Source organism: Heterocephalus glaber, unplaced genomic scaffold (genome assembly GCF_053883595.1).
Source record: "Heterocephalus glaber isolate CG9 unplaced genomic scaffold, H.glaber_assembly_v1.0 deba00001497, whole genome shotgun sequence".
Classification (NCBI taxonomy): Eukaryota; Metazoa; Chordata; class Mammalia; order Rodentia; family Bathyergidae; genus Heterocephalus; species Heterocephalus glaber.
In genome coordinates, this window is record NW_028258320.1 from 946639 (window position 1) to 969980 (window position 23342).

Consider the following 23342-nt stretch of genomic DNA (forward strand, 5'->3'; position numbering starts at 1 on the left):
ACCACCCATCCTTGAATAAAGTCTGCCTTCCTGTTGCTAAGAAAACAGCTTATAAATCATTTAGAGAGCTGAATAAAAGGTGGATGATAGGAAACAGGAGGAGAGCTCTTTTGCAGATGAGAAAGGGACCTAGAGGTGGAGGCGAGGAGAGGAGAAGGGGAAGTAAGAAGAATGAAGAGGTGTTTTGTGCACACACCAACTTCCCATGAGGAATAGAATCATCATTGTGTACTGAAAACAGGGATTCATACAAATGTTTTTAAATAAAAAAATTAAAAACCCGAGTCGGACCATGTCACATTGCAAATCGCTCCCATCTCACAGTGACACCCAGGTCCTTACCTGACTCCGTGTCCGCCACATGGGGCTCCTTGCACTGTCCCAGGTCCACAGCACACACCTGCCACAGGGCCTTTGCACACACTGTTTCCTCCCTGCACACCTTTCCAGCTCTGCTGCCTCCCAGGTTATAGCCCATCACCACCTCCTCACAGGCTTCCCCTGACTGCCCCCATTATCCTCTTCCTTTTGTTAGAGACAGGGTCTTGCTGTGTAGTTCAGGCTGGCTGTGAACTCACGACGTAGCCCAGGGTGGTCTCAAACTCAGTGATCCTCCTGCCTCAGCCTCCTGAGTGCTGGGATTACAGGTGTGCACCACCACACTGGCCAGTTCTCTTCGCAGCACTTGTCACTATTGGACATTGCTTCACAGTCTTTCCCTTCGCTCTTGTAGTCTCAGAGGTGAGCACAGTGGATAGCACACAGTAGTTAGTGCTCAGTAAATGTTTGTTGAATAAATAAATAAATGCCTTACTTTAATTCAATAATTCTCTTCACATGGATTTCTTCTTTTAAAAAAGAGGAACAAGGGAATGATTTGTTATAAGAATATCTATTATTATTTCAGGCATGGTGGTGTGCACCTGTAATCTCAACTACTTGGGAGGCTGAGGCAGGAGGATGGCTGCAAGTTTGAAGCCAGCCTGCTTTGCCACTAAGGCTAGGCGAGCCTGAGCCCCCTCCCGCTCCAGCACCCCAGTTCCCAGCCTGCACAAAGGGGGTGGATGCACAGGGCAGGATTGTGCAGGGAGGGCTGGGGTCCACTGACAGGAAGTGGCCCAGATGAGCACAGCTGATTAGCTGGCAGGGAGCGGAAGGGCGATTGGGCAAGAAGAGAGCAGAGGGAGGAGAGGACGCTAACTGTCCCAGACACGTGGCTCGGGACTGCTGTCGCCTCGCCAGGGCCAGGAGCTTGGGACTGCACCCAGGAGCGGCTGCCAGGTGGGATCCACCCTGGGGGTGCCGGGCTTGGTCTGGTGGGGGTCAGGAGGGCACAGGACAGAGGCTGAGGCGGGGTGTCTGTCCCCAATGACAGTGTGTGCTCAGGCGAGTGCACTGGCTTCTTAGAGCCTCAGTTTCCCGCGAGTGGGGGCGGAGCAGGAGATTCAACACTGTGCTCGGCAGTGTCTTGGGACCCCGGCTTGGACGAAGTGACTGTCGCTATTTGACACTTGTCCTGCTGCTCCGGGAAGATGGAGGAGGCGGGAGGCCCGGGCACCTGCAGAGGCTGTGCTGTGGCCGCCCTGTCCTGCCTCTGCCTCCTCAGTGTCTGCCTGGGTCTCTGAGTGCTGAGGTTGCCCGTGGACTTCGTGTGACCTCTTAGGTGGGGGACGTGGGGCGGCAAGGCCGTGGGGCTGAGGGGCACAAGGGTCACCCAGGATTTGTGGCGGGGAGAGGGGAGCCCCGCTGGCCGGCTCGGAGCATGAAGGTCTGAGCGACTGCACAGGGGACCTCAGCACACGCAGGGAGGCCACGGGGTGTCGAGCGTGGCTGAGGGCGCTGACCCGGGCAGAGGGGTGCGCGTGTGCGTGTGTGGATGTGTGCACAAGCGCGTGTGGAGCGGCCGGGGGGTGGGGGCCGTGTCTCTGGCCGTGGCTGGCTGCGAAGCGGGCAGCGAGTGTGCTCGGGGTGCTGTGTGGCTCGGGGCGTGTGCACCCTCGCTGGCGGGACGTCCCTGAGGCAGCGCTGGCTGCGGGGACCTGCGGGCTCCCTGTCCCCAGTGCCGGCCAAGTGAGGTAGAGGGCCACGGGCCAGGGGCGGCCAGGGGCGCGGCTGCCCTGTGAAATGGGCTGCGGAGGGCGGCAGGGCGGGAGTCTCCTGTTCTGGGTGTGGCCGCCAGGCGTTATTTCTGGACGCTAATGTTCGCTCACGGACCAGCACGGCGTCCGCACCAGGTCCTCAGCCCTGAGCTTGGGCCGCAGGCCTCACGCTGAGAATCTCATCTCTGCCTCTGCCCAGGTGCGTGACACATCCTGGGCCCAGGGCGCCCGCTGGTCCCCTCAGAGGAGCGCTGCCCGCCTGCCTGTGTGACATCCTTCCAAGCGGAGCACGCTCGGTCTGCGGGGCCACCGCTCCGGTCCACAAACATCGAGGCTAAGCCGGTCACTGCCTCCCGGGCCTCCCCATCTGCCCAGCGGGGGACCTCGCCTGTGTGGCCCTCAGCGATGGCCTCGCTGATGCCCGTGTTTCCCCCGCTGTCGCTGTGGGACCAGCAGCACTGAAAGGGCTCGGCACGGATTCTGTAGTCAACAAATATTTGCCGAGTACCTGCTGTGTTTCCAGCCAGGAAACTGAGGCATGGGGAGGGCATGGGCTGAGCGGCAGAGGCTCGAGGGGCCGACGTCTGGCTGCCCTCTGGGTGCTGTGACCAGGGCAGCCCCTCTCCGGCCGCGGTGGGGACTGACCGGCTCCGGGGCGCGGATGGACGCGGCGGGGAGGGCGCGGGCCTGGTCACTGCCTCCCCGGGCCGCGCAGGGTGGGCAGCGGGACGCGCCAGGCGAGGCGCCGAGAGCGCAGCCGCCTCGGGTCCACCTGATCTCATTCCTAGCCCCGCAGCCTCCTCCTTAGTAAGGAAACATCGAACCTGCAGAAGAGTTGAGCACATGGCACCGTGAATGCCACCGTGCCGGTCCCTGCGTTTTGTCCCCTTTCCACACCCTGTCCCTCCACGCACTGCATCCCCACCCACATTTTCCTTTGTTTCTGCTTGTTTGGAATCATTTGAAGGCGAACTGCAGACATCGTAACTTCATCCCTAGCTCTTTCTTTCTTTTTTTTTTTTAACGCTACTGGGGATTGAGCCCAGGGCCTTTGCACTGAATGAGATACATCCCCATTTTAAATTTTTTTATCTTGGGAGTCTCCCTAGGTTGTCCAGGCTGGCTCAACCTTCCCACCTCAGCCTCCCAGAGTGCTGAAATTACAGGTGTTTACTACCATACCCGGCTTCAGATGCCTTTTATGTGTTTTTCTTTTTCTTTTCTTTTCTTTTTTTTGGTACTGGGGATCGAACTTGGGACCTTGCGCTTGAGAGGCAGGTGGCAGAACCATTGAGCTAAATCCCCGGCCTTAGATGCCTTTTAAAGCCGAGGAAATTCTCTAACATAACCTTCATCACACCTAAGAAATTTCACACTGCTCAACAGTACCTGAACACAATCCATGTTCACATTTCCGTGCTTGTCCCCTAAATGTCCCTATTCCTACTTTTTCTGAAAGGGTCCTGAACCTGGCAAGGCAGAGCAGGTGTCCTGACTCAGAGGGGCTGGCTGTGTCCCACAGCCCAGGTTACTTCTCTGTCCCCAGGTCTGGGCGCCGTGGGAAGTGGACAGAGAATGCACCGGAAGGGCCGGAAGCTGGGCTCCAGCCGCCGGCGGCAGATGAGAGAGCCAGCCGATGGTCAGGATGTCCAGAGGGACCCAGGGCCCGAGTCCTGGTCCTCGGAAGCTGAAGCAGAGCTGCAGACCTTCTTCCAAAACTGCGGCGCCAAGGACAGAGGCTTTGTCACCCGAGAGGACCTGGCAGTGAGTTCAAGGCCCCTGCTCCCCCTCTGCAACTCCTGACCCTGGCCCCTTTTCTCATCTAAAATTTGCTTTCAGAACCTGCTAGGAATTTGCTCAGACTAATATGGAAATGGCTGCTAGAGCCTCACACGTATCCTCTTCTAGGAACACTTGCCTTCATAAAGGAGAGTTCTTTTTTTTTTTTTTTTTTTTTGTACCAGGGATCGAACTCGGGTCCTTCCACTTGCGCAGCAGGCGGTGAAACCACTGAGCTAAATCCTGGGCAAGGAGAGTTCTTTAACTCAGAAATGGGGCAACTTTTGGCCCTGGGGCAGGGAAGCCTATCTTGGGAAGAAGTCAGAACCCTGCAAATCAAACCAAGTCAATGACTATAAGCTTCAAGGAGCATAAGTCAGCCTTAGCCAGGTGTGGTACCCCACGCCATGATCCCTGCACTCTGGGAGGCTGAGGCAGGAGAACTGCACATTCAAGCCCAGCCCAGGTACCTTAGAGATGACTTCGTGTAGCCTGTCTTGAAATAATAAGGCTGGGGGTGTAGCTCAGTGCAAAGGCTCTGGCCTTCATCTCCAGGGCTGGAAAAAAAAAAATCAATAGGGCTGGGGATTTAGCTCGGTGGTTCCGGCACCTGCCTCACAAGTGTAAGGTCCCGAGTTTGATCCCCGGTACCAAAAAAAATATATATATATCAACAGCTACTACTGTGTCTTTTGAGGAGTCCCACAAGGAAATGGCCTAGACTACAATTGACCAATTTTTCTTTGTTTTCTCTTCGTCTGGGGCAAAGAGCCCTGTGTGGGTGAGCAGCTGTCTCCTGATGTTGCTCCAGGCTCCACGCGGTGTCCTTTTCCCATCCTAACTGACCCTGTAGCCCCATAAGGCTACAACCAAGTGTGAAGAGCTGATGTAAAAATGTCTTTTTTGGGTTTTTGAGACAGGGTCTCCAGGTTGATAGTGAGCTCATTATGTAGCCCAGGTTGGTCTCAAACTTCCAGGGATCCTCCTGCCTCAGCCTCCCAAGTTTTGGGATTACAGGCCTGCACCACCACACCTGGCTTAGGTTGGACTTCTAAAACCACTATCATTTTCTTGCAAAACTGTCTCAGTTTTCCAAGGTCCAAAGGGGACCTGGATTATGAGACTGAGTGTTAAAATGGGAACCGTCCTGAGCAAACTGGGACAAGTCATTACCCTGCCTCGGTCATCAGGCTAGAGAACAAAGCCCAAGACACTCTCTCCAGCAAATGTCACCTATACATTTGAGTCAGTTCCTCTTCTCGAGGTCCCTAATCTTTCTGCCAGGAAGTGGCTTGCCTGTCACACGCTTCCAGACCAGCTTCCTGAGAGGGCTTAGCAGCACTGGCTCTCAAGGTGCCCCTGATAGTGGGCTCACCACAGCCGATTAAGTGGCAATCAGTCTATAAAATGGCGTTCGGTTCCCAGCACTCAGGATGCTGAGGCAGGAGGATCACTGCCTATTCAAGACCAGCCTGGGCTACATAGTGAGTTCAAAGTTAGCCTGACGTGCATAGCGAGAGCCGGAATCAAATCCCTCCACACACAAATGTTTCATTTTAGTTCAGTCTAATTACTAAACTGAGGGTTAGAAACACCTCAAGAAGACAAATCACTTCCTTATAGGTCTATTGAAGTAGAACAAGAAAAAATAGTATCACCATATTCATTCAGCTCAGGGAATGGATCTTGGTTCCCCTGTCTGCCTTTGGACCCCAGACCCCTGAGTCCTCAGGGCACTAGGTGGACTGAAGGTCACCAGTGTGGTTCAGAACCTATACCTGGGGAAGAACCCGGAGTTCCTAGAACCTGGGACAGTCCCTTTCTCGGGCCTTTGACTCCGTCTCTTTGTTGAGGACACAAGCTGCGACCTGCAGATTCCAGCAGGGCCCTCGGGCGGTCAGAGGAGAGCAGAAACCTGCCTGGTGAGAAGCCGGAGAGGCTGTGGTTATTTATACTCATTTTTCTTGGATACTGGGGATAGGACACAGCGCAGGCTAGGAAAGTGCCAGCCCCTAAGCACGCCTCAGCCCTACACTGTGGTTATTTATTACAGCAATTGTTAGTGTTGGAATAGAAGAGAGTAGAATTCCCTACTGGCATGGGTTGTGTAGCTACTTCATAATGGTTTGGGCAGAAAACAAGAAATGTGGGCAGCAAAAGCTTTGAGAAATCTCCAGTGTAGAGCAGCAGGCAATTCCAGAAATATTTATCTTCACAAAATTGTTAGACTTAGCCTGGGAAAGACCACACATCTCTTCTGATTTGACCGTTCTCGCCATGATGCTCTTAGGATAGCAATGAAGTACTTAGTAAACAAAGACAAGCTGGGGGCCAGGGATGTAGCTCAGTGGTTTCACCGCCTGCTGCTCAAGCGCAAGGACCTGAGTTCGATCCCCTGTACCAAAAAAAAAGAATAAATAAAGAGAAAGAAATCTTTAAAATTTACTATTATTATTATTTTTTTTACATTTAGGATCTGATTTGGGAAGGCAACATCTAAAGAAGTGACAGAGAACACTGGGGCTCTAGTTTAAGGCAGAAACCAGGCAGCATGAGAAATAGTAGTTGGTCACCTACTTAATCCAAAGACAATGACACAAAAGACTTTGAAATAAAATAGGGAAGGTCATACAATTGCAAGAGAATTCAGCTCTTTCTAAGAGGGGTACTTTTCTTTTCGTTTTTTTTTTAAAAAAGAAATTAGGATACGATGTGGACAAACAAAGCCAAAGAAATTCTTGTGATCAGAGAAGGAACTTCTGTCAGCAGGAACTTTCACAAAGCCCAGTTGTCAACCCGTGAGCATGGCTGAGATTCTAAAACGAAGTTGTCTATCATCTATCTATCATCTGCTTATCTAGATATTATCTATCTAGATATCTATCATCTGCTTATCTAGATATCATCTATCTATCTTTTTTTTTCTTTTTTTTCCGGTACCGGGGATCAAACTCGGGTCCTTGCGCTTGCACAGCAGGCGACGAAACCACTGAGCTAAATCCCCGGCCCGATTTTTATTGTTTTTTTCATTTGTTTGCATTAATTTTATTTTTTTAATATATTTTGGTACCGGGGATCGAACTTGGGACCTTGCACTTGTGAGGCAGGTGGCAGAACCACTGAGCTAAATCCCTGGCCCCTATTTTGTTTTTTTTGAGACAGGATCTCACTATGTAGCCCAGGCTGGCCTTGAACTCATGGCAGTCCTCCTGCCTCCGCCTCTGAAATGCTGGGATTACAGGTGTGCACCTGTGTCCGGCAGTCCTCCATGTTCTGGAATAACCAGACACTTTAAAACAAAACCACCGGCCTGACCCCTTAGAAATGAAAACCTATTTTTCTTGCAGACACAGTTGTGTTTCTGTCACTGTTGCTCTTAGTGGAGTCTCAGACATGGAAGTTAAAAGTAATTATAACTTTAACATCCTTAACCTTTATCACAGAAAGAACACAGGTTAAGTAATTGTGGATTATTTTTCCTCTGTGTGTGTGGTACTGGGGATTGAACCCGGGGAACCCTGAGCCCATCCCAGCCCTTTTTAGTTTCTTTATTTTTTCTTTGAGACAGGGTATCTCTTAGTCAGGCTGGCTAGTTTCAAACTCTCAACCCTCCTGCCTCGGCCTACTGAGTAGCTGGGATTCCCACCATGCAGCACCACGCCTGACAAGAATTATTTTATGCAAGCATTTGCTGACTAGCAAAGTCACAAATACACATAACACAACTTTCTACAGCCACACATATAATTGCACAATTTTCTAAATTGTGGCAAAACATACATAACCAGATTTACTGTGCTAGCCATTTGTAAGGGTATCATCATTCAGTGGCATTCGGCACATTCGCAGTGTTGTACAATCATCTCCATCCTCCAGCTCCAGAACTTCTCTCCTTTTCCAAACTCAAACTCTGGGGAGAAACTCACATTTCCCCAGCTCCCAGGAGCTTCACTGTACTTTCTGTCTGCCTGAATTTGACCGCTCTAGGAATTGCATAGAAGCCTCATCCAAACAGCTCATTTCACTTAGCATTTTGTCCTTAAGCCTCCTGTGTGTCTCAGAACTGCTGACAGTTGTCCCTGGCATGTAGGTGCCACAGTCACTTACAAGGCCATCCATGGTGTGACCTTTGGGTGCCTTCCAGTTCTTGGCAAACAACTTTTTCTAAGGGACAATATATTCATCAACATGACCCAAAGGTACAACTACTAGCATGTAAAAATAAGGAGCTTATCCAGGTAAGGTGGTACACACCCATAATCTCAGCTATTGGGGAGGCTGAGGAAGGAGGATTACCATCAAGTTTAAGGTCAGCCTGGGCTGCATAGTGAGTTCGAGATCATCGTGAACTACACAGTGAGACTCTGTCTCAAAAAATTAAATGAGGGCTGGGGATTTAGCTCAGTGGCACCTCGCCTGGCTCGAAAGCACAAGGTCCTGAGTTCTATCCCCAGTACCACAAAAGACCAAAATGAAACAAAAAAATTATCCAAGTAGCCCCAAATTATTTATTAATTAACATAATAACTTACAAGTAATTCAGGCTTTTACAGTAGCCAGAAGATCCTGGAAATTGTGTTTTTAAGGGATTCACTATAAAATATAATTACTGTTTGCATAAAACATATTTGTTAAAATAATTAACCAATTTGGTTGAACACAAACTTACATTTTTATAACTTTAAACTTATTTGATCAGATAACCTTAATGAGAAGTGAAGAAAATTCAGATGAACTAGTTTCCTCATAAAAAATAAACCCAGGGGCCAGGGATGTGATAGAAAGTATGCTCTTATTATAACTAACATAAAGCAGAGAAAACACAGCTGTTATTTGTGCTCAGTGAACCAAAATTATCAAACGAGTCTAATTTTTCCAAAAACCCACCTTAATGACGCTGCTCTGCCTCTTTTCATGTTTTTCTGAGCTTGTAGTTTCTGTAAGAATTTTTTTTAAGTGTAGCATATTTAAGACGCTAGAATTTCAGTTTTATTTTCTGTTATTTCAAGGAATATAGATTTTAGATAAGCATGGATTTGTCTCTATAAACCAACAGGACAGAATGTCTTGGTAGGACACTATTTCACAGTCACAGCAAGAGTTAAAGATTTTTCTGAATTATGGCCAGAGACAGAGAGCATCTTTCCTCATTTCTACAATTCCTTGGGTCAAAAGGAAACCTAAAAACTCACCAGCCCAGATCTCCAGAGCTGTTATCCTTTCCTGCACATAGCAATTCTCAACCAATAAGGTCACAAATAGACAGGCAAGCGAATAACAAAAAGATTAGCAAACCAAATTTTCTGTTATCTCCCCTCGGCCAGGCAGGCCCTCTGTCTGCTATGCATCCTAAGTGGACCATGAAATCGAATTTCCCATTGTTGGCCCCCAATCAGAATGATTCGGCCATGTACAACCGAAAATAAAAACACACACACAAAAAGAGAAATAAAATTAGCAAATTCAAAGTCCCATTACATTTGGGATTCCTGCTGAGAGCTGAGATGAGAGATGCAGGAGCCAGGCATGGGGCTACACACCTGTCAGCCCAGCACTCTGGAAGGCCCAGGCAGATCACAGATCCAAGCCCAACCTGGCCAACTTTGAGACTCAGCGAGACCTGTCTCAAAATAACAAAATGGAAAAGGGCTGGGGTTGCAGCTCAGTGTGGAGGTCCTGGGTTCAAGCTCCGCATGCACTAGGCCCATTGCGTGTGCCTAGTGGCTTCCCCTGGTGAGTCCTCGGACCAGGGACTTCCAAGGATAATGAAAGAATCATGACCCGAAGATGACCATAAACAGTCCCATATTGCAGATTTTATTTAACTTGTGAATCTTATGACTCGTTCAAAGCATGGTTAGAAAACAAGGAGGCCCATTGAGCAAAGACAGGTTAGGACGGGAGCTCTGAGTGAGACATGTGGAAGCTGGGTCCTGCCCAGCACCCCGTGAATCTCTGGAGTTATCTCATCAGGCAGAATGACTCACATGGCTCCCGGACAAGATCTGCCAGTGACGGTGTGACTTCATTCAGTCTGGGATTTCCATCAGTCCCGAGCAGTGACTTCCCATAGTCAGGAAGATGTTGCAGGCCGCATGTGGTGCTGAGGGGATTCACTGTCCACCTCGATCGAACATTTCTTTTCTTTTTTTGTTTTTTGGAGACAGGTCTCAAACTCACGTCCTCCTGCCTCAGCCTCCCGAATACTAGAATTACAGGTGTGGACCACCACATCCAGCTAGGGCCAGATTGTTGGGGGCTCTGAAACTGGGGAGAAGGAAAGGAGGGGCTGAAGATAAACACATCCCCCTTGCACGCATGGTCCAGAGCCTCCCCTGTGGGGACAGCTCCCTAACCCCGCTTCCTTCCAGGAAGCCAAGTTCCGCTTCCTGGGCAGCGAGGAGGAGCCACAGATGATCTTCGACTGGGTGGACGTGGAGCGGAGGGGCCGCCTGTCCCTGGAGGAGTTCAGCACCGGGCTCAGTACGTCTGTCCTGGGAGGGCCCCAGTCCCCCACCGGCCAGGGCCTCCCATGTCCCCTGAGCACCTCTTCATTACCTTCTCCCACTCCCACTGTCCTCTATCAGGGGTCACCTGCCTTCCGGTCCTGACCTGGGCCTGTTGTGTCTCCTCCCGAGGACAGTCACATCTTGGCTCCCGTCCTGGGACCCTGGGTCCTTGAGCAGCACAGGGCACTGCTTAAGGGGTGGGGGCTTCCCTGGGCCTGAGCCCCCCTGGGCAGGTCCACTCCAGCACCGGCCTCTGAAGGAACCCTGAGAGCCCAAGGTCGAGGGAAAACAGAGGGACAAGACCCTTTCTGAGTCCCTGCAAGCCGCCAGTCCAGTGTCCCCTAGGCCCCAGACCTCTCCAGGCAGTGTGCGTGTGCAGCCTGTGGCTCCCCCAGCAGCTGCTCTGGCTCTGGGGACTGAGAAGTTGAGAGTGGAGAGGAGGACTCGGCTGACGCTGCGGGTGGAGTGCAGGGGGACACAGCAGCCCCAAGGGGGCATCCTCACCCCGGGTCCCATCACGTCACTGTGGAATAAACTCTGACCTTTCCCTTAGCTCCACAGGGCCTGCACCACCCAGACCCTGCCAACCTCTCAGGCTCACTTGGTACCAGGTGCCCCTTCCATTGTTCCAGCTTGGTTCCTACCCCAGGGCCTTTGCATGTGCTGTCCTCCCTGCCTGAACCACTCACTCATTCTGGTCATTCACGACCCAATTACCATGTTGGCTCCTTGGGATGCTCCTAGCCACCCCATGTTGGCTTGGAAATTACTGGGTTTATTCCTTTGACTGACTTAGCAAATCTGCTTTAAATGAGGAGCGGAAGGAGAGAGAGGGGCAAAAGGAAGAAGAGGCGGGGCGGGGGGTAATTATCCTTGTCACCTTAACTAGAATGTCAGGCCCACCAGAGCCGGGATTTGGGCTAATTTTGTCACCCGCCCCTAGCAGATGCTCAGTAAATACCCCTTGATCGAGTGCGTAGTGTCTGTTGGCCACCGCGGAGCTGCTGTGTGACTTCCGGTCGGTCTCCGCCTCAGATGGTCTGTAAACTGGGCGGACGTCTGCCTTGAGTAGACTCCAAGTTGACCCGAGGACGATATGAATGCATGCGACAGGCACAGGGGTGATTCCTTCTCCGAGGCCCGGAGCTGGGCCCAGCCCCACTCTGCTCCCCTCTGTCCCCCAGAAAACATCTTTGGCTCCAGCCTGAGCACCCACGGGCTCCGCAGGAGGCGGCCACTGCCCTCCCAGCGCGTTTCTGTGTCGGTGACCGGCGGCTTCCCGGCCCTGGAGGAAGCCAGCGCCGAGGAGAGGGCGGCGTTCCTTGCCCTGGTGGGGCAGCTGGGGACCGGACACCTGCTTCCCGAGTAAGGCCTGCAGGGGGCGCTCTGGGGTGCAGTCCTGCCTGGGGCTCCGGGCCTACGGAGTTCTGGGGTCAGGGAAGGGGCGGTGCCTGCAGAGGCCCCGGGATCGAGGACCGAAGCCTCAGCCCGGCCGCCCGAGGGCGGGGCGGGGCGGGGCGGGGCGGGGCGGGGCGTCAGGAACCTCCCCACCTTGGCCTGGCTCAGCCCGGGGCGCCCGTCTTCATGACTTCATCACATCCCTATGAAAGCAGGATTTATCCAGTGCCAGCCGCGTGCCAGGCCGCACCCCACTATGAGCCGCTGCAGCAGGGAGGAGAGAGGTTGTGGGGTCAGGAGCGGAGCGCCACATCCGGGAAAGGCCCCGTCCGGGGTGGGGGGGGTGGGGGGTTGCGTGGCCCAAAGCCCGCGTCTCTCAAATTGCAAACCGAGGCACAGGCGCCCCACGTCCTGGCCCCTGCGTCCAATCTCTGGGGCTTCCCTTTCCAGGCAGACGGAGATCTGGCGACTGTGGGGGAAACTGAGGCAGGAGGAGCCGCAGCTGGCCGGCAACCTGGAGGGCTTCCTGGCCAAGATGAGCAGCCGCCTGCAGGAGGTCCGGGCTGACAGGGAGGCCCTGGAGCAGAGGCTGAGGAAGTGAGTCGTGGGCAGCTGTGTCCCTGCTGCGGGGTCAGCACCTAGGGTGAACGGGGACAATTCCCATGCAGGTGGCTCGGGAGCCTGTGGGGAGGACACAGGCCCCGATCACCCGTGTCACAGAGGGTGTCGCGGGCACAGCCTGCCCAGGGTGTGCGTTAGGAGGTGCTGAGGGCCACTGGGCGCCCGCCCTATCCCTCGCAGGCGCGACTCGGACCACCACCGCCAGGTGCAGCAGCTGTACGAGGAGCTGGACCACCAGATCCACGGGGAGAAGCAGCAGCTGCAGGCCCAGGTGGGCGCTTCGGGTTCCCCAGAGCCATAGGTGGGTGAGCGGGGCTTGGGCCACTTCCTGTCTCCGCCCGGGGTCGGCTTCTGCTCGCCGGCCTTGCTCGCCTTGCTGCGACAAGCTAGATGCAGGCAGGGGACCCCAGGAACCCTCCTGGCTGGGACCCCTGGCCCTGCGCCCGGGCCAGAGTGGAAGTGGTGTGGGGCCCACAGCTCAGGCGCCTCCTCCACAGAGCGACTCCCGGGACAGGGTCCTCAGCGCCCAGATGCAGGACGCCCTGGAGGCCAAGGAGCGCGAGGTGCAGCGGCTGGCGCAGGGCCAGCGCGAGGTGAGCACCCTGGGTCCTGACCAGAGCAGCGCCTTGGCCTCTTCCCACCCGGGGGCCTGTCCTGGCCTCAGTTTCTCCATCTGTAGAATGGGGGTGGCCCGTCCACGGTGTCCTCCAGGCTCAATGTGTCCGAGCCGAGATCTCTGTCCACTGTCAGCCGAGTGACCACTCTGAGCCTCTCTGTTCCCGGAGGTGTGAGTCCTCCCCTCCCTGCACCCACAGCTCTAGCGTGTGCCCAGCACCGTGGGAGGTTCTGAGGGACTCAGCCCCGCCCACAGAGCTGCCGTCAAATCGGGGGATGACAGGGATGAGGACACGCTCACACAAGGACAGGGATTGCAAGCAGTGCCCAGGAGGAGGCTGGGAGTTGAAGAGAGTGGGGAGGGAGTCACAGGCCTCTCTGAGACCGTGACGTTGGCGAGGAGACCGGAAGGGGTGCATGTCGGGAAGAGCAGTGGGGTGGAGGGAGTGGCCTGTGCAAAGGCCCTGGGCTGGTACAGTGTGCCTGAGGTTCAAGGAGCAGCAAGCAATGCCCCTCCTAACCTGAAGCCCAGCAGAGTGGGGCAGGGGGCTGTGGCTGCCCTGGGGGGGGCAGCTACGCATCCCCTTGCTTTTCCTCCCCCAACAGCTGGAGGCCCAGCTCCACAGCCTCAGTGACACCCACCAAGAGGCCGCCTCAGAGAACCTGCAGCTCAGGGAGGCCGGCCGAGACCTGGCCAAGCAGCTGGACGAGGTGCAGGGACAGCTGCAGGTGACCCGGGGACACCTGGATGCGGCCCGGGGCCAAGTGTCTTGGCAGGTAGAAGAGGAGGCGAGGCAAGTGCTGCCCCCTCTGGACTGTGCACCGCACCCCTCCTCAGCCCTAACCCCGCATGCTTCTCAGAGGGGAGACTGAGGCACAGAGAGGGCAAGACCCATGGCCAAGACCACATGCTGGGGTTCCAACGTGCACACGCGACCCTGCACACACACGCACACACTCGAGCCTAGCAGTGCTGGTCCCCAGCGGCCTGCACCCTGAAGCCGGCAGCGCAGGGTGGGCCGAGTCGGGAGGCTTCCTGGAGGGGAGGAGACCCTGTGGCCTCAGCGGAACAGTCGGGAGCAGAGGTGGCCTGAGGGCCCAGGCGCAGAGGAGGGAGCAGGCGCCGGGGCTTGCGGGTGGGTGACCCGCCCCTCCCCCACTTCACTTCCCACTTCCTTCCAGCGTCCCCAGAGCCAGTGAGAAGCTCCCAGCCGCTCAGGCTGTGGCCCCCGAGGAGGCGCCCCTGCCCGGGCTGTTTGAGGACAATGGCGACTGGGGCCAGCTCCTGAGTGGCTTCGGCAGCCCTCCGAACCAGGCCCTGCAGCTCTCCTGGAGTCTGCCGCCCACGCCCCAGGCCACCCCAGGGCCCCGGATGCCCCGAGTGGTCAGGCAGATCTCCATCTCCAAGCCAAACACTTGGCCATCTGGCCAGGAGCCGCCTTTGGACCCAGATCCAGATGGGGCCCCGGGGAGCCCGCCAGGGGTGCCCCCCAACACCCAGCATGGGAAAGGAGAGGACACGGGAGGCCAGGACACCGGTCCAGAGCAGCCTGTCAGGCCCCTTGGCCGGGAACCCCGCCCTGAGCCAGCAGCTGCACCCCGGGCTGCCTTCCCCTGGGGCCTTTCAGGGGGTCAGGGGAGCCTGGTGGCTGCTGCGCTCAGGGTGCTCGTTCCTGTGGAGGACAGTGGCTCCCGTCCCTCTCCCCAGGCTCCTGCTGGGGCCAGCGAGCAGCTCCAGGCCTCAGACGATACAGACCCTGGGCCCAGCCCTGTCCCGGCCGAGCCGCTCAGGCAGAGAGAGGCCCCGAAGGCTGAGGGCACTGAGCCAGGCCTGGGCTCCCTGGGGACTGTGGCCTCCCCACAGGGCCTGGAACCCATAGGTCAGGCTCTCCCAGAGGGCCCGGAGCTGGGCCAGCTGAGCCTGGTCGGGCAGGATGGCCAGTCCGAGGGGCTCAGGGAAGCCCATGGCCAGGCCCTTGGGCCAGATGGGCTGCCAGTCCTCCCCTTCCACAGTCCCGAAGAGGAGCCCCAGGCTGGAGAAGGAAAAGCAGTAGGCCGAGGCAGGCAGGGCCCCAGTTCCAAGCAGGCAGCTGAGGCTATCCAATCGCCCCAGCCTGGCTCTCCCGGTGCTGAGCCACCACGGGCTCCCTCAGCAATGTCGCCCCCTCCTGGCGAGACGTCCCCGGTAGGCCTCTCTCCCACCAGCAAGGTCCAGGAACCCACACAGACCCTTCCGGTCCTGACACCCCAACCCAAAGCTGCCCAGGCAGAGAGAGAGCCCAGGGCAGAGAGCCGGCCTGGCACAGACTCCTCTGAGCCTCACCCTGGCAGCACCGGCGGGCCTCAGGCTGACCCTGACTACCTCTTCCACATCGTCTTCCTGGGCGACTCCAACGTGGGCAAAACTTCCTTCCTGCACCTGCTGCACCAGAACACCTTCGCCACTGGGCTGGCCGCCACCGTGGGTAAGCGCCCTGCCAGGGAGGGTGCCCAGGGCCAGGGTCCCAGGGGAGGCGGCAGGCTCTGCCATAGCCACAGGCCCTGCATTAGGTATAATTTTATATGGGCGTAATCTTACTATTGCACTAATCGTCTCTAATTACAGGTAATTTGCTTTTTCTGCATCGATCTGATTAGCTTATAATGTGCCACATCAACAAAGCACCCCACAATTTAGGTGCCAGGGCTCACCGGTGGTAAAAACAGCCTGTCTCCACCCACGTGCCCATGGGCAGGCTGCGGCAGGGCCCAGGGGATTTGCTCATGACAACCCCGGCCAGCCTGCATACTCTGGCAGGAAGTCACCCTAGGCAAGTTGTATCTTACACAGGACACACTTGGACAAACTCACAGCGTGTGTTTACTACGACCCAAGGTTCCTGAGTTCAAATCCTAGCTCCAGCACTTACTGGGGATGTGAGCTTGGGCAAATTATTAACCCTCTGTGTGAGCCTCTAGTGGCTGTAACAAATACCCGAGAGAACGAATTTGTAGAGGGGAAAGGTTTCTCTTGGCTCACTGTTTTGGAGGTCTCAGTCCATGGTTGGGTGCCCCATTACCTCTTGACCTGTGGCAAAGCAGCACCTGGAGGAGCAAAATTGCTCACCTCAAGGCAAGGAAGCAAAAGAGAGAGAAAGGAGGGGCTGGGACCCCACTTTTCCCCTCCAGGGCACCCCTGACGACCCAAAGACACCCACCTCTTAAACTTTCCACCACCTCCCAATGGCACAGCTGGGGCCCAGCCTGCAACACAAGGGTCATTTCAGATCCGAACTGTAGCACCCCAGCCTTAAAACCGTCCCCTGCATAATGGGAACCACAGTAACTCGACTTCCAGAAGTGGTGGGAGGATTTAATTCATGCCAAGCTCTAATCATAACATCTGGCAGGTCATAAGTACTGGAAGAAGGTCAGTTCATGGTCGCTGTTTTATTAAGTAAATATTGGATAAAGTCTAATTCAGTGGCTTATGCAAAAGAAGCTCCCCAGGGCCGGGGATTTAGCTCAGTGGTTCCACTGCCTGCCTCGAATGTGGAAGGTCCCGAGTTTGATCCCTGGTACCAAAAAAAAAAAAAAGAAGCTCCCCAAAAGTATCAGGGTATGTGGCCACAGAATCCAAGTTAGGATACTTAGGGACAAAGAGTGTTTTGTGTCAGGCCAGGGAATGGCCCAATGGGGACCCATGTAGGCCAGTGGCCTATGACTATACTCACCCAGGAGAGGCCTGGGTCAGGTTCTCAAGCTTCTCTCTGCCCATTAGTTAGAGATGGGCCGGGGAACCCCAGAACACCTGTCCAGATACCAAGTAGGGCCACAAGTTCTCCACGGCCACCACAACTAGCCACCTACAAGGTACTGTTTACTGACCGTTTATTATGGGGTAGGAAAGTTCCACAGAATAATCGAGGAAAGCCAGGTGCATCGCTGAGAAGAGACAGGGCCAGCCCATGTGCACAGCCAGCTGGGACCCCCGGATGTCCAGGTCCTCTCAGCCCACCATCCTCAGAGCTGAGAACCCGAGCCCAGTGCCACTGAGGACAGGGCCCAGTGGAGACCCAGAGGCCGTGGAGTTGTCTGTGATGAATGCATGTTTTTCATATGGCCCATTGTATGGATGAGAAAAGCAGACAACTGAAGGCCCAGTTAGGTCACCAGGGGCCACCTGACTTCAAAGCCCAGCCTCCACACCGGAAGTTGAGCCCTGGTGGTGGGGGGGGGTGTCAGCAGTTCGCTTATCCATGGGGCTTCTCAGTGAAAACCCAGCTTCCCTGAGAGGGGGAAACAGTATTCCTGATGGTTTCTGTGCTTTAGTCTTCACACTGATGCAGGGTGTGGGACTGCAGAGCAGGTAGGGGCCCGGGGACAGCAAGTGCAGAACTGTGGGGGTGTTGGGTCACTCCCCGACATGGTGGGTCTGGAAGCTGAGGCCGGTGGGTATTAGAGCCGAAGTTCCTCCGTCCCGGGGGCTTCTCAGGGTCTTGAGGGAAGAGGGCAAAGGGAGGTGCATGGGACAGACTCACTCGGGCTTCCCTGCTTTGCTGGGATCAGGCTTCCTGTGGGGGTATCAGGGAGGAGGGCGGGGCAGCAGGTGCTGCTGGGAAGGTGCACCCCAAGGACCTGAGCCTCTCCTGGGATTTCACTCTTATCTCCATATTCCTGGGGACAAAAAGAATCTGGTGATGGGTGTGGTGGCGCACACCTGTGATCCCAGCACTCGGGAGGCTGAGGCAGGAGGATGGCCACTAGTGTGAGGCCAGCCTGGGCTACACAGTGAGTTCAAGGCCAGCCTGAACCGCATAGTGAGACACTGTCTCCAAATACCCCCACCAAAAAAAGAGTCTGGACTGTCATCACAGGAAGGGGCGGGGCTGAGAAGAGCAAGGGGCATGTGATCGTAAAGATGGGACTGAAACAAAGCTAAAATGAAGAAAGGTTTCCCAGGCGGCATGAGGTCCCTATGCAGGTGGGGACCCATGGTACCTGGCCTGGGCGTGGCTGGTAATCTAGGAGGGCTCTGGAGGAAGACCCCTTGAAGGAGGAGGGCTCTGGAGGCAGGGCCGGATTTGGAGAGCAGAGGGGGAGCCCAGTAACCAGGCTGCGTCCCGGCACGGCTGGGGCTGGGGACGCATGTGTATGGGGACAGGCCTAGGCTGGGCATGCTGGGGGTAAAGTGTGTCCCCCTCTGCATTCTAGGAGTGGATTTTCGGGTCAAAACCCTGCTGGTGGACAACAAGTGTTTTGCTCTGCAGCTGTGGGATACTGCTGGCCAGGAGAGGTACTGTGTGTCGCCATCAGCGACCTGGCTTGCAGAGGGCGCAGGACCAGAGGGAGCTGGGGTTGGAGGCCACCGAGGGCCAGGGGTAGCCATACCCCAGGGTGCTAGGCACAAGCAGGAGGGTGACTGGGGGCCACGGACGGGGACAGGGAGGTGCGGGTGAGGACCACCCCAACACTGGTGCCGTCCCGGGTGCCTGCACAGGTATCACAGCGTGACACGGCAGCTGCTCCGCAAGGCCGATGGGGTGGTGCTCATGTACGACATCACCTCCCGGGAGAGCTTCGCCCATGTGCGCTACTGGCTGCACTGTCTGCAGGTGAGCGAGGCTGCCGGGGCCTGCCCAGCTTCTGGGACAAGAGGGAGTTGTACCCTGCCCACTCCCCCCAGAGTGTAAACGACACGACAGTCCCAACGGTGCCACCACCCCTGAGCTCCTGTGGATGGACAAGCTGGGAGTGCAGGAGCATGGAAAACAGCATCCGCACAGCACACCCTCCAGACCAAACTGCTTCCTTTATCCTCCGAGTGCTTCTTTCCCACATACAGCAGCTGTTTGTGATGTTTTCCTCCTAAACCCGAGGATGACCTAGGGCCACCCTCGGTGACAGTCCCTGTGTTCACAGCCCCCGGTCCCTTCTCCCACAGCACAGATCTGTCAGGATTCTACCACGGGTGTGAGCATAGCTGGGAGCCGCTTTAGCTCGAGTTGCTTTACCCTAGATTTCTAGTCTGGCTGAAGAGATGCAAAAGAAGGAGGAGGGAGGTGGGCTCTGGGATCTGACTGGACTTAGATTTGAACCCCAACTACCCTACCCCACTCTGATTTTGGAGGAGTGACTTGCCCTCTCGGAACTTCAGGTTCCTGCCTCCCCCTCAAGGGAGTCAAGAGGAGGAACTGGTAGGATTGCTCCAGCCTCCACCTGGGCACAGCAAGTGCTCGGTCGTCAGAGCCTTGATTGATTGGTTGTGGTACTGGGATTGAACCCAGGGCCTCTACACTGAGCTAGAGCCCAGCCCTTTTTTATTTTATTTTGACACGGGGTCTTGCTAAGCTGCTTAGGCTGGGTCTCAAACCTGGGATCCTCCTGTTTCAGCCTCTCCAGTAGCTGGAATAATAGGCGTGGCCTGCTGTGCCCAGCCAAAAGCCATTATTACTATTATTATTATTGACACAATTAGGAAATTGCCAGGGCAGCCTGTGTAATCAAACAAGGGCAGGACCACCCAGGAAGGCTTCCTGGGGGAGGTGACCTTGGACGTAGGTGAGATTCTGGTAAGGGGCCGGGGACTCACTGCAGGTGGGGAAGGGTACAGGTGAGGAGGATGCACAGCGGGAGTGACACGGCAGGGGGCACCCGTGGGCGCACCCACTGAGCCGGTGTTCTGTGCGCAGGACTCCCGGGCAGAGGGCGTGGTCCTCCTCCTGCTGGGGAACAAGCTGGACTGCGAGGAGGCGCGGCAGGTGCCCACAGAGGCCGGGCAGCAGCTGGCGCAGGTGAGCGGCGCCGGCCCTCCCCAGCCCTTTCCGGGCGGCCCACTGCCCCTGCTGGCCCAGCCCCGGGGACCGGGACAGCAGCCCCCGCCGTGGTGGGCGCCACAGTGAACCTCCCCGCCCTGCAGCTCGCGGATTCCCACAGACGCCCTCAGCCCCGCCCAGAATAGCTCCAGAGTGAAAAGGTTTCAGAAACCTGACTTGAAAGTCCCTATCCAATCTTACTTTTATCCCTGGCTTTTAATTAACATCCTCCTTTCTAATTTATTCTATTCTAAGACTCAAGTTCTTCCTTGGGAAGACGACATCAAAAGCTCCCTGCCAGGCCGGGGCTACCTCTCTTTATAAATGGGACTGCGTGGGACTTCGGGAGAAAGGGGCGGGGCCTCCTTCGCCCCGCTTCTGACTCCGCCCCAGCCTACAGTCTCTGTTTCTGTACTCAGTCCCAAAGTCACCTTATGACTCCTGGATGGCCTGAGTTTTTCTTTTTTTCGGTACCGGGGATTGAACTCGGGGCCTTGCGCTTGTGCAGCAGGTGGCGAAACCACTGAGCTAAATCCCCGGCCCTGGCCTGAGTTTTTCCTCTCAAAAGTGGCACATCTGCCTAACAGCGATTCTTTCTCCAGCAATTTACCCACAGGAAAGAATCAGAAGCAATGGTAGCAATGGCAATACATAATGGATACCCATGTGGGGCAGATGATTGAACGTGTTAATGTGAGGATGTTCTTTATTTAGAGTATTGTTCATAAGAACAACCATCTTGCCGGGCATGATGGTGCACACCTGTGATCCCAGCACTCGGGAGGCTGAGGCAGGAGGATTGCCTTGAGTTTGAGGCTGGCCTGGGCTACAAGGCAATACCCTGTCTCAAAAAAAAAAAAAAAAAAAGGCAGTGGTTGGTGATTTTTTTTTATGAGATAGGTACAATTTTTATTATTACCACTTTACAAAATATAACCCAAGAAATCATAAATAAGGCTAAAATGAAAACAGACAGTTTCTGTTTGGGTATGGAATAGACTTGCAAATCAGAACACACAGGTTCGGTTAGAAATAAAACAAGTGTTCCATCCTGGCACTTTTAAAGGGAAAAGGAGGACAATAGAGTGAATGAAGTGACTTTTTTTTTTAACAATATTCTGTTGGTCTTGTTAGTTACACAAGTTGTTTTGATCAAGTTAGATTGATGGGGGTCCTGTTCATATGGAAGTTATGTGATTAGGCACTAGGGGAAAACAGGCAGGAGGTGATCAGTAAAAGCACTTTTTGGAGACGGGCAGTCGGGCAGTCAGAAGTCCCAGGAATGGAAAGTGCTGCAATCTGGAAGTCTTGCAATCACTTTCTTCCCAGGCAGCATTTTTCCTGAGCCTTTCCATCTGTAGCAAAAGTTCAACGTCTCTCCATCTTTTCCAAGTGACGTTTTTGTCCTTGGTAGAGACAGGCATCGTATCAACTCAGAGCAGTCTGCTTTTCTTGCCTCCTGTTGTAAATAAACTTGAAAAGTCCTTCCCCTCGGTGGTCATTAACATTTTCAAGAACCTCTGCTTGGTCTGCCATTCTTCTAGGCTTGTTCACTCTGCTGTTTTTCCTCTTCTTTTCTTTTACGTTGTTTTGCTTTGTTTTTTGGTTGTTGTCCTAGGTTGTTGTCCTGGACCAGACCTCAGTCAGACCCTCCTGAGCTCTCAGTGGTTGGTGATTAAATGGGGCAGTTCTGTGTTTGCCCCTGAGCATCCTGTCCCAGGAGAGGGTGTAAGGGGACAGACTCATGCTTACTACCTAGTATCCAGCCCAAAAAAACAGGCGGAACCAGATAGTGCTACTAGGTGGGGCCTGAGGGAACTGCTGAGGCTGGGCTGCTGGAGCCATTCACTGGTCAACCATGCAGTGGCACTTAGCTCTTTCCACCCCCTAAAAGGATTTTATATGAAGCTGGGAGTGGTGGTGCACACCTGTAATTCCAGTTTGGCGGGGCCTTGGGCAGGACTGTTTGTGGCCCGGGCCTGGGTGGCGAGGGCTGGGCCTAGTGTTGCTGAGCCCCAAGGCACCTGTGTCTGCTCTGTCACCTGCAGGAGCTGGGGGTGTCCTTTGGAGAGTGCAGTGCCATCCTGGGTCACAACATCCTGGAGCCCATGGTGAACCTGGCCCGGTGAGCTGCCCCCACCCTGCCCAGAGTCCCCAAGTGGCAAGGGAATCCCTGAGGAAGCAGACAAGCAAATACTGGGGCAAAGACCGGGCTCCCAGTCCCGGAGGAAGGCAAACCTGGCCCTGAGAGGCTCCTCCTTCAGCCTCACCATCCATCTGCACCACTGTCACTCCGCAGAGGCCTGTCCCCTCGCCATGCCCATTGTCTGCCTCTGAAGTGGGCTGGGACTGGGGGTGTCCTCCTCCTGCTCACAACATTCCACTGACTTCTGTGGATTTAGAATGGAATCCAGCCAGGCATGGTGGCACACACCTGTAATCCCAGCATTTGGGAGGCTGAGGCAGGAGGATCGCTGTGAGTTCAAGGCCAGCCTGGGCTACATAGTGAAACCACTTCTCAAAAAGAAAGAAAGTGAGATGCCTGGAAATGCACTTTGTCATCTCCAGTGCCCCCTCCCCTGGCCCTGTACACACATTAACCTCTGGCCGCTGCTGCCTGGCCCCATTCGGATCACAGCCTCAGTCAGACACCGTAATTACACACATAGCTGACTTCCTTCTTCCTGAGGCCAGGAGGGTGGGGCAGCCCTCAGCAGGGCCTGGCGCACAGTAGGTGCTCAGTAAATGAATGGGATGAGCACGAGGGGCGAGGTGGGAGGCCAGGGAGAGGACTCGGGGATAAAGGACTGGTGTGTCCCCTGCCCCGGCCAGGCTCAGGTTGCAGTCACCCCCACCCCGAGTCACACTGGGCCACCATTGTCCCTCTTCCCATCTGCCCCTCTCACTGGGCAAAGCAGGGCACATCGCTCCTCTGTCCCACTTAGCGTCCCGGGCATGGTGCCTGCTGCCAGCAGGCCTGAGAGAATGGCAGGAAAGGGGCAGCGGCCAGAGTCGCCCTGACCCGGACCTCCTGCTATGTGCAGAGCTCCCTGGGACAGGGCTGACCCAAGGGCACTGTCACGCAGGGCACTGAGGGCGCAGGAGGACCGCCTGAAGGACTCACTGCTGGAGGTGGCACCCAGGAGGCTGCCCGTGAGAGCTGGCTGCTGCTCCTGACCCCGTTTGCTGTGCTTGGCTCCAGCCTGCCCTCCGGGACCCACGGCTTCTGGGACGCCTGTGTGTGGCCGCATTTCTGTAAGGCCCGGGTCTTCCTTATAAACTAGCGTGGAGGAGATGGAGGGAAAGGTTGCAGGGAGCTTGCTTTGGTGCCGACTCCTCATCCACCTGACCTGAGGTCCTGGGAACAGTGTGTCACCAGGTCGCTGGGGCTGGAAACCGGGCCGCGCCGCTCCTGTGTCCATTTCCTACAGCCCGAAGTCCTCCCTCCCCCACAGCCCTCCCTCGGGATCCTGCTCCTGCCACAGGGCCTCAGTCTCCCCGAGTGGGATTGACAGGTGGGGACTGGA

The 23342-nt window shown here is 55.4% G+C and overlaps 1 protein-coding gene across 1 annotated transcript; it reads left to right on the forward strand.

Moving 5' to 3' along the window:
- The first annotated feature begins 1195 nt into the window (after positions 1-1195).
- Rab44 (RAB44, member RAS oncogene family) lies at positions 1196-23137 on the forward strand. The gene is made up of 14 exons (XM_087184445.1): positions 1196-1281; positions 3646-3863; positions 10250-10361; positions 11572-11752; positions 12236-12382; positions 12587-12677; positions 12904-12999; positions 13628-13815; positions 14204-15486; positions 18215-18296; positions 18501-18615; positions 19693-19794; positions 21864-21940; positions 22902-23137. The coding sequence occupies exons 2-14, from the start codon at positions 3675-3677 to the stop codon at positions 22990-22992; spliced, it is 2754 nt and encodes a 917-aa protein (XP_087040571.1). The 5' UTR covers positions 1196-1281; positions 3646-3674; the 3' UTR covers positions 22993-23137.
- Positions 23138-23342: the final 205 nt, after the last annotated feature.